The sequence below is a fragment of the Vigna unguiculata genome, chromosome 3 (assembly GCF_037176805.1).
Source record: "Vigna unguiculata cultivar grain cowpea cultivar isolate G323 ecotype 2 chromosome 3, ASM3717680v1, whole genome shotgun sequence".
NCBI lineage: Eukaryota > Viridiplantae > Streptophyta > Magnoliopsida > Fabales > Fabaceae > Vigna > Vigna unguiculata.
Window position 1 is genome coordinate 43,710,451 of NC_140794.1, and position 11,121 is coordinate 43,721,571.

At 33.9% G+C, this 11,121-nt stretch overlaps 2 protein-coding genes across 5 annotated transcripts; one reads left to right on the forward strand and one right to left on the reverse strand.

Annotated features, from left to right (window-relative positions):
- Nucleotides 1–4,781, reverse strand: LOC114177654 (dolichol-phosphate mannose synthase subunit 2-like). Of its 2 annotated transcripts, XM_028063091.2 has the most exons (4): nt 4,553–4,781; nt 2,904–2,969; nt 463–615; nt 1–375 (listed from the first exon to the last, which is right to left on the reverse strand). In XM_028063091.2, exons 3-4 carry the CDS (start codon nt 550–552, stop codon nt 223–225), a joined length of 243 nt encoding a protein of 80 aa, XP_027918892.1. In that variant the 5' UTR covers nt 553–615; nt 2,904–2,969; nt 4,553–4,781; the 3' UTR covers nt 1–222. The 2 variants fall into 2 exon arrangements, with proteins under 2 accessions (XP_027918892.1, XP_027918891.1); XM_028063090.2 differs by lacking the exon at nt 2,904–2,969 and having other exon boundaries at nt 4,553–4,771.
- Nucleotides 4,782–7,028: 2,247 nt separating this feature from the next.
- Nucleotides 7,029–11,121, forward strand: LOC114178779 (syntaxin-22-like). 3 transcript variants are annotated; one of them, XM_028064868.2, is made up of 8 exons: nt 7,032–7,378; nt 8,070–8,163; nt 8,436–8,575; nt 8,823–8,897; nt 9,456–9,613; nt 9,731–9,831; nt 10,387–10,448; nt 10,602–11,121. In XM_028064868.2, exons 1-7 carry the CDS (start codon nt 7,191–7,193, stop codon nt 10,438–10,440), a joined length of 810 nt encoding a protein of 269 aa, XP_027920669.1. In that variant the 5' UTR covers nt 7,032–7,190; the 3' UTR covers nt 10,441–10,448; nt 10,602–11,121. The 3 variants fall into 3 exon arrangements, with proteins under 3 accessions (XP_085527710.1, XP_027920669.1, XP_027920668.1); XM_028064867.2 differs by lacking the exon at nt 10,387–10,448 and having other exon boundaries at nt 7,035–7,378; XM_085671584.1 differs by lacking the exon at nt 10,387–10,448 and having other exon boundaries at nt 7,029–7,378; nt 9,456–9,831.

The following is an 11,121-nucleotide window of genomic DNA, read 5'->3' on the forward strand; positions in this document are numbered from 1 at the left end:
GAAGTTGAACTCACTCCTATCATTATCTCTTTAACAACCCAGCTTTGTTTATAAATTAATTCTTATTTATTCTCAATGGCCAAATCATGATTTATATTTTGTGATCCATGAAAGTGGTATTTACCTACAGACAAATACCTATCTTCACTCGGGCAAAGCTGGTATGAAATGTTCTAAAATACATTTAATACATTCACAGTTTCAAAACTTTGAATAAGTGAATCATGCCTTCTTTCTTTTGGATTTGAGCATCACGACTCCAACAAATATACTCAAGAAACAAAGCAGTGTAACGCCAGCAGAGACTGGTATTAGTATGGCATACTCTTGGGGTAAAAAGTACTTGTGAACGAAATGATCATCATCCACAAAAGGCTGAAAAGACCACAAGATCAACAAATAAAAATTGTAATTAAGAATAAAAGAGGAAAGCCATCATTCATTTAAAATACAGTCACTAACCAGGATGATAACCCAAAATGTATAGTAGGTAAATATCGACAAGCTTGTAACGGATAACAGAAATCCAACTGCTCTGTCTGCTAATTCCATTTTTCTGTTGATTGCTCTCACTCCTTGTTGACAACGAAAGACACAAATAACTGCTCACATTCACTGTTTTAGACAATAGAAACTCACATTAAAAGAACTCCACAAAATCAAGAGTAACTAACCATCAACAAAATATTGTTACGCTATGCACACGTAAGTGTTGTAGTCTCTACAATGAGTTAGAAAAATTCAAACCTTATATAATCGGGTGTTGTGGTATCCTTTTATTGTTTTACAGAACAAATTGAAATATCTGCTAGTACAAGTTTGATAAAGGAAAGAATTCTTAAATTTCACAAAATTTGATACAACATGCTTTTGGAAAATTTGGAGGTTTCTTAAGAAGTTCAGTTTAAGACCGTAATAGAAAAGACACTACCCTCGCCCAGAGCAGTAGTACTCAAAAGCAAGTGGTAGGAGAAAGAAAAAGTTCTTGTCTGATAAAGCCCCACTAGAAAGACAGACTAGTGAGCCCAAGGTTTCAAGAGTCTACTCAAGGAAGATGAGAAATAGAAGATTTAATAGTCAGTAATCTATCAAGGAAGTACTTATCTGGAAAGAAAATAATGTAATACTAAAAGGTTAAAACAGCGCGGAGAATCCACCTCCTTATATGCACACTTGTTCTGAAATCTCACGCATTAGGAAAAAATCAAAGCATATACCACTACTCAATACTGAAGCACATCTCCTAAAAATGGAAACTTCCGACGTGATGCTGCATCAGACTATTAAATGTTGATAATTGCCCCTTATAACTATCATTCACATATTAACCCGATCTTGTATAAAAAGTCAGAAAGGGGACATAACTTATGTGGGAGAGTTAAACATTTAACAAACTTAATTTGGAAAACAAAGAAGCCTGGCTTAAAAAAAAAAAGTGAAAGAAAAATGAGGGATACATACAGATATCTTAGTCACCTGAACCAACCCCTATCACCCATAAATAAAATCAGCTAGGTAATGAGATATGCGTATTGTTAAAACTATACATTTGCATGACCACTTTACAAGGATTACTAAGATATGTCTTCACTCATTACCCATCAGATAGATTTGTCGGAATAATTATTACACAAGTTTGAAGGAAAACATAGCATTTTTTTAATCCCGCTAGTCAATCCTCCAATTTAACATTAGTCATGCTATTCAATCCATTTTAAGGGGAACATCAGTGCAGGGCAGATGAAACATAGAAACTTCAATCAAAACATTCAAGTTGGATATCATTATTACAAACTCTTAAATGAAAATCATACCACACACTACAGAACAGTAACTTAAGAACATCCAGAACATAAATCTAACATAAACTTTATTGGTCCGATAGATTGCAATTTCTCTCCGAAGTCAAGGTACAAAGATACAATAAAACACCAAAACAGAACTTTCCAAATCAAAATGCCAAATATTAGTAACACATAATAAATTCATATGAACTGCATAAGGAGGTCGGACCAGTGATAGAACTTATGACTACAAAAACAAAAGCACAGCAAATTCATATGCGTATTGTTAAAATTGCACATTTGCGTCACCACTTTACAGGGATTAGTGATATATTTCTTCACTCTTTACCCATCAGATAACTTTATCGGAATAATTATTAAACAAGTTCGAAGAAAAACATCATGGGTTATATATATATATATTTTCATATATATGGGTTATGGTTATAGACATGGTTATAGTCATGGTCATTGAGAGATTGTGGTTCTATATGATCATATGACATTAGTCTTACACATATAAGACCTTAGACACCACTTTTACACCAAAATCTTAAGGCAATGTTGTTATAGGTCTATATTCTTATATAGTGTTTAACTTTGTCTTTTCTATCCAATGTGGGACTTTGACTCACACTTGGACTATTCGCAATATCTCTCCTCAAGGGTGAGTCCCTTGTTTTTTTTCTTTTTTCATATGGTATATTTCCTTTCAGGTTATGAGTGACCCCTTTGGTTATGGATATGCGGTCAGTCACATCGGTGACCCCTTTTTGGTTATGGTTATGCGGTTAGTCACTCCGAACCATCGGCTCTGATACTAGTTGTTGGAATTTTTTTGGGCTTTTGAAAATATGAGAGATATGGAATATATGAGAGATATATATGATATGTTATACGGAGGAACGTGTTTTTGTTATATTTTGCTCTATATATAGAGTATATCAATAAAATACAAAAACATGTTCCTCCGTATAACATATCACATATATCTCTCATATATTCCATATCTCTCATATTTTCAAAAGCCCAAAAAAATCCCAACAATCTTGTCTAATCTCGCTATTCAATCCTCCCATTTAACATTAGTGATGATATCCAATCCATGTTAAGGGGAACCTTAGTGCAGGGCAGACGAAACATAGACATTTCAATCAAAACATTCAAGATAAACCTCTCCACAATCTGCAATCATATCAATTCAAGACATTATTATTACAAACTCTCAAAGGAAAATCAAACCATACAATACAAAACAGTAACTTAAGAACATCTAGAACATAACAAATCGAACAACATAAAGTTTATTGGTCCCATGGATTGCAATTTCTATCCGAAGTCAAGATACAATAATGGCAATGGTGTGTTTGAATGAGGCAATTTAAGAGAGTGATTCATTTATTTGGAGAATTTGAAATTCTCTGTAATGAGATGCTTTGTTTGGATATAGAAATTAAAAAACAGTTAAAATGCATGCATTTTCTGAAGTATTTCAATTAATTAAATTAGAAGAAATTCAAATATCCTCAAAAAATGTGAAATTTGAAAATTTTCTCACTCAACCTCACACTCTAGACTCAACCCCAAATGTCTGACAAACATGACAGGTTGAACTGGCCAAACAATTCAAATGGATCATACCGACCTGGCGACACAAACGGGTCAAGCAGGCTCGACGACCTAAACAGGTCGAGCAGGCCTGACGGGTCAGACAACCCAGACGGGTCAGGTGGGCCAAACGGGTCAGACGGGCCCAATGACCTAAACGAGTTAGGCGAACCCGATGACCCATACAAGTCGGGTGGGCCAACGACCTAAACGGACGAGGTGACTTGATGACACATATGAGTCGAGCAGACTTGACAACTCAAACAGGTCGGTGAAGCCCGACAACCCACACCGTCCAAGTATGCCCGACGACCAAGATGTGTTTGGCTGGCCCAACGGCCTAGACGAACTTCACTGGCCCTACGACATAAATGGGTTGGGCGGGCTTGACGATCCAAACAAGACTAACGACTCAGACGAGCCTGGTGGGCTCGAAGACAGAGACGTGCTGAACCGACCTGACAAGCAAGACGAGTCAGCGGGTTCGATGGCTCAAGCAGGACGGGCAAGCCCGACAACCCACATGGGTTTGGCGGGTTAGACAACCTAGAGGTGTCGGGTGGGTCTAACGACCTAGACATGTCGGGCAGGCCCAATGATCCGACCGACTCGTCGACCCAACAAACTTGACCGACCTGTTTTAAAATTTATCATGTACTCAAAACATAATTAAGCCTAAAATAAATATTGATAAAAGGAAATTTTACCTTACAAAAAATTCAATTATTTTATTCAAACAAGAAATTGAAATGTAAGATATTTTAATTTTTTATCCAAATAAATTAGTTAAAAAAGGAAAACGAATTTAATTATAAATAATTTAAATACAATTTATTTCAAATTTTCAATATTATTGAAATACTTTATCCGAACATCAAATAAAACCATCTGCACCAAAACAGAACTTTCCAAATGGAAATGCCAAATGTTAATAACACATGATCAATTCACATCAACTACCAAGACAGCACGGTTTCAAAGAAATAAAAATACGGTGCAAAGAGTACGGAATCTACTCCACGTACGAAGAATGAAAAAATGATACGGTGGTGACAAGGTTTCATACAGTGAGCACATCCTCAGAGAGAGAGCAATTTAAGCATACGTAAAGGATTCGTCAAATAATAATACGAGAAAATAAGGAAGCAATTGCAACTCACCGACATCGGTAGAGGTCTCCGGTGACCCCGCAGAGAGGGAAGAGTTCAGCGAATAGAAAACGGTATTCTGTTTGATCTGTTCCGGTGAAAAGACTTGGAAACACGTGACAGATTTGATTCGCACGTGCGATTGCCCTGGAGGAGTAGATGCATAAAGGCAGCAAGGCATGCAAAACGCGTGAGTGTCGTTAATATAAGGAAGACTTTTGACTTTCCTTTGACTGACTAAAGAACTTTCGCGAGTTTCAAAATCGGTAAGAATACATTTAACCATAAGTTTTAAACACTTGAAAGCAGAGTTTTAATGACAGACCTTTTTCGAACTTCAGAATTCGGGAGTTAAATTCTTAATTAGGAATAATATCTCTAGCATTAAAAATGACCTATTTTTTTTTTCTTTTCCTCGGTTATTTTTGTAAAAGTAAAAAGGAAACAATTTTTTTTCCTACAAGGTTGTAGACCAAGTTAATCTAGATTTGAGCAAGTGTTGCAATAAATGTTAAAAGTAAAAGAAAAATCTATATTATCCGAGTCTATAAATTCTTAGAAAATAATATTTTAAAATTGATAATAATTTAAAAATAATAAGACTAGATTATTTTAATATTAAAATATTTTAGTACGAATAAAATTGTTATAAAAGAGTTTTATTATTTTAAAATATATTATCTTTAAAACAACTACTTTTTTGTGTTTACTTCTTTGTAAGAGTTTTGTCTTTCTGATCATCTAATTGAAGAATCGAAATTATAGGATTGATCCTCTCGATGAACTTTTCAATTTGGAATCGATTAGTTTCTCCGTTTGTGTTCGCATAAGTTAAGTTTCCGCTATCTTTTTTATCTTTTTCTGTTCTTTTGTTGTATGTAAGTCATCTTCTGCTTGCATGCATCGTTTTAATTATCAATATGAGTCTTTATTGATCAGTGATCATAATTTATGTCCTGATTATTCTTGTGATATTTTTACATGTAGATAGAACGTTCCTGGAATTAGAGGCGTTTAACATTTATAAAATTGTTTAAACAGGAGACTAGGGAAACTAATTTCTCTGTCATAATACTTGAATGTGTTAGAAATGCGCATTGTATAACTATTTTGTGATTAATTGATATATATGATAGGCGAGATTGCTTCTGATGTTTGAAAACTATGAAGATGTGTGTTTTACGTGTTATTTGAGAATAACTTTTAAGTTAAAGGTGTATTTACATTCAATTAGTGTGAATATTTTGAAAAAATTGATGTTTGATACTGAAATGGTCTCCGCAATTATTTTGAAATTATATAGACAGACTAGAAATGCATAAAAATAGTTTAGATTAGTTTCTGCATAATTAAAAGTCAAAAATAAAATAAAATCACAAATTAACACAAACACAATTTACCGTCTTTTAAGTTAATAAAAATGACCATTCAACAAATTGATAAAAATTGAAATTAAATTATGACTAAATTACATAAACTCAGCTTAAGGACCAAATTAGCATTTAAACATATTTTTAACATATAACCTATGCTTTAGATTACCAATAAATAATATATTTTGCTGTTTTAATTTTTAATAATTTCTTACAGACATTAAAAACTCAAGCTAGGTCTAAAGATATTAAATAAGTTAAAGTTAAAAAAAAAAATACAATAAGTTATTTTATCCCATTGGTACTAGAAACATAAAACAACGGTCTTAATTAATATAAAATGAGAAACACACTTTAAAAATTAATTTCAGGAAAAGAAAACTTTGAAGGATAAAGTGTAGTTGCAAACTAAAATAGTTTATTAGAAAATTAATTATTTAAATATTTTCTAAAGTACAATCCATATTTAATAAATCTAAATTAATTTAATTAAATTTATCTATTTTTTTTCAACGTTTATTATTGCACTTTGTCGTCAAAAGTGTATTTTTTCTATTTAAGAAAAACAAAATCCTACAAGAATTATATATATATATATATATATATATATATATATATATATATATATATATATCAATTTATATTAAGAGTGTATTTGAATTTTGAAGATAAAATATATATTTGATATTTAATTATAAGTAATATTTAGTTACAAATTGTTATTATTGACATTAAAAATGTTAAAGAATATACACATGTTATGAAAACAAAATCTATTAGTTTCTGAAAAAAAAAATCAAATGAAAGTAAATATAGAGAAGTGAAAACATATAATCTTATAAGTTTGTATTTATAAAAAATGAATTTTAATATTAAACTTAATTAAAATGATTAGACACGTACAAAGAGAACCGTCCACGGTGGCTCCCTCTCCCACAATTTAAAATTAAACAAACACAGCACCAATAATTACGAGTTATTAATTTACTACGACGCCACCAAAATAGAAGCTAGACGCTATCCTATGGAAGCACGCCACGTGTTTGAAGAGCGGGTCCACGTCAACGTAGCGGCAGGGAATTACAACCATAGAGACCCACCGAAGAAACTACCTCACCGAATCCAAATCTTCCTTCGCTTCCCTTTTCTTGCATTGCCCTAATTCCTCAAATTCCCCTCTCTTTATTCTCCCAGATCCCGGTAAACGCCCCCTTCGCCTTTTCCCTCCCTTTCTCAGGAAAATTCTTTCAATTTTCTCGAGAAAGTGAAACGGAATTATGAGCTTTCAGGACATCGAGGCTGGCCGGCCCTTCGGTTCCAGGCGTGGCTTGGCCAACGGCAAGCAGGACCCCACGCAGGCGGTGGCTGCCGGAATATTCCAGATCAACACCGCCGTCTCCACCTTCCAGAGACTCGTCAACACCCTCGGAACCCCCAAAGATACCCCCGAGCTCCGCGAGAAGCTGTTAGTTCTTCATCATCACACTCAATTTCTTTAATTTCCGCCAACTGATCGTTATTGACTTTTTATTTTCCCAAGAAAACGAAAAAGAAACGTTCCCCTCCCCCCCTTTTACCCCCTTCAACATCAAAATTGTTGAATCAGCTGAATGGCCGCTCGAATTACGATCTTTCCATGTTGCTTGGTGTTTTGGGGATCGTTTTCGCTTAGATGGGCTAAGTTTGGGTTCTTTATTTTTCTCGATTGAATTGAAGTTAACCTTTTTTTTTTGGGTTATACAAGGTTAACTTCGTTAATTTAATTCCACTTTAAAAGTGAATAGGAAGAATGATCAGAAATTGCTATTTTTTATGCTTTAATCGAGGTTATATTTCCTCTGGTTGTTTCTCTAGTCAGGATTAAGCTATATAGTGATATGCCAATGCCAATTTTTCAAATCAAGAACAGGACATTCTATGTAATGGAATATTTGATGATCATAATGTTAAGTAGTTATACTATTGTAGAAGGTAGCTTCGTGATTTAAAGTAGTTAACAAATGAAGCCGAGGGATGTTGGGAATCTGAACTCTTTTTTTGGCCTTGCAAAGTGGACACTATCCCTCTTGTATATTAAGTCTTGATTTAGTGGAACAAGGACCTCTTTGGCTCTTACTGTGGTTGACTAATATTTTAAGCTATTTTAAAATTTACAGCCACAAGACAAGACTACATATTGGGCAATTGGTGAAGGATACATCAGCTAAACTTAAGCAAGCCAGTGACATTGATCACCATGCTGAAGTTAATGTAAGTTTGAACCTTTATCTTGTGTTTTACTGCATCTGCATGTGCAGAGCAGTTAATTTATTTGGTCCCCGTCTCCGGATTTTGTGATCGTCTTCCAAAATGCATTAACTCCTCTGAATAAATTGCTGTCATTTTTACTGGATTGGTAATTTTATAATCAATATGCATCATTCTTTTAAAGAATACTGTGAAAGTTTGTTACAGGCAAATCCTTTTGTTTGGTTGCACGACCTTCAATGCCTTTTACCTAAAAGTTTTCCTTATTTTTGCAGGCAAGCAAGAAGATCGCAGATGCTAAACTTGCTAAAGACTTTCAAGCAGTATTGAAAGAGTTTCAGAAGGCACAACGTCTTTCAGCTGAAAGGGAAACGGCATACACTCCTTTTGTTCCCCAAGCAGTCCTTCCTTCCAGGTGATTTATCAATTATAATTAGAGCCTATAGAAGTTTAGGTGCAAGACTGTGTTTCTTGTTTTGAAGTGTATGGCTTATGCAGAATGGACATGCTTCTGAATGAAGATTGGGCTACTTTTAGAACTTTGCAGTTTAATTTTATGCAATTGGTTTCTAGGTTATCGATTCTTCTTCTGTAGTCACTGCCAGTGTATAATATACCTTTGCAAACAATGGTATGACGTAGATTTTCATTTTGGCTTGCAGCTATACTGCTGGTGAATTAGGTGTTGGTTCTGATAAATCACCAGAAGAGCGTGCCTTACTCGTGGAATCAAGGAGGTATTTTCTCATTTATGATTAGTAGTATGTCAGTGATTTGCTGATTCGTTTAATGTATTATTGACCTATTTCCAATATATGGTGTGGCAAAGCAATTTTTGAAATGTAATTTTGGGTCAATGATCAGGATTAACCATTTGAAAATTTAGAGTTGGTGAAAAATAGGATGCTTTTATTTTATTTTTTATTTCTTCCTTGGTGATTCAAATCAGCTGGAATCATGAAGTGATCGTGTCTACATTGTTAAGTTTGATTGGACAACTGAATGTCAATTGTTTATCCTGAAAAAGGCTATCTTTCCAATTTAGCTGTTGGATTTAGTACCACTTATTCATCTGCAACATACTATTATCCTGCAAAGCATTGATATCAACTTCTTTCCGCTTTTTTTCTCTTTTAATGCTCTGGTGGAATGAAATTGGTGGCATAATCAATGTTAGAATTATCCGTCATGTGACTAAAGTAGATGAATAATTGAAATTGTGCATTATCAGAGTTTTAAATTTCTCTACATTGCATTATTTCAGTACCTTAGCTCTTGTTTTATTCATTCTGTAGGCAGGAGGTTTTGTTCTTAGATAATGAGATTGCCTTTAACGAGGCCATCATTGAGGAAAGGGAGCAAGGCATTCAAGAAATACAGCAGCAAATTGGTGAAGTTAACGAGATCTTCAAAGATCTTGCTGTGCTTGTCCATGAGCAAGGAACCATGATTGGTAATTTTTTTCATTCCTTTTATGTTCCTGATTGTGCTCATCTTTATATAGCTGTTTACGAATTTATTTTTCCGTACTTGTTCATGTTCTCTAATGCCACTAAATTTCATTTTACAGATGATATTGGCTCCAACATTGAGAACTCCCATGCAGCAACAGCACAAGCAAAATCTCAACTTTTAAAAGCTTCGAAGACCCAAAGATCAAATTCCTCTTTGGTAATGTATCAATTTTCTAATTGCAATAACATTACTGTTTGTAAGACTCAACCTCCTTCCATGAAATGACTGTTATATGTGGAATCTCCAGAGGAGATATCTTCTAAAGGGGGTTTGACTTAAAAATGTTTGTATGGGCATGTTGTGCTGATGTTGTATTTACTTGCAAGATTAAATTTATTGATGATTACAGTACATAACACGTATTTTAGAAATGAGTGGATTTATTTGAATAAACTCCTCCACAAGTATTTTTACAAGCATGAAGGAAAATTAAATGAAATTATCTATAAATTAAAACTAGTTTACGGATAAGCTAATATGTAGCATTTCTCAAGAATATTTTTAACTTGTGCATGAACTAGTTTTATATTATGGAGAAAAGTTTATTTCATTTTATATTATTTTCTTCTTCTAGAAATACTTATAGAGAGACATATTCTAAACATACTATACATGCAGCGTAAATCTTTGTAGGTGGTTTAGCCTATAATTTTGTCAATTATTATCAGTTTGCATATTGCAAGCAATATTTGTTTTCCATTTTGAAAGTAGGTTTGGTGGAAGGGAAGAAGTATGGAAGGGAAGAAGGGTTGGTGGAATAAGTAATACCTTATGTAATTTCCTACTTAAAGCAGTTATGATAGGCTGTCTACCATTTTGAAAGATTTGTTTGTCCATCGTTGGTCAATATTTAGTCTTTTTTTCACCCTTTTGAAATCTTGGTGTATTTCCCTTGTTAACGTTGTCCTCTTTTCTTTGCTCCATAGACATGCTTGCTTTTGGTGATTTTTGGGATTGTGCTTCTGATCGTGATCATAGTTCTTGCTGCTTAGACAAATATTGTCTCAATTCCATTATGAAGTAAATGCATATATACAGAGCAGCAGATATCAACTTCCTTGCTGAAGATATAACTTGATCGGTGTTTTGTCGGGTCTGGTGATTGACTGGAGTTTGTTGCATCTGATTTCAGTTCAAGATGTGAGAATTCCCATAATTTTGTTGTGGGGTGTTATGTTCTCTCTATATGTTAGTGTTTGGGGTTTTCAAATATGTCACGACTTATGTTGTAAGTCCTCTCCTTGTTTCTTTAATTGAAAAAGTATTAATTCTTTCATTTCCCTTGTAAATGCAACACTGAAACTGGCTGGTTGTGCTGACTCTTCAGTAAAACCTTCGTATATGGTAATATGTTTCTCTTCTAGTGTTTTTATTTCCCAAAGTTGGAACTATAATGTGTATGAAGAAAAAATGTGGATGTATTTGATGAGTTTATTCTGTGAATTA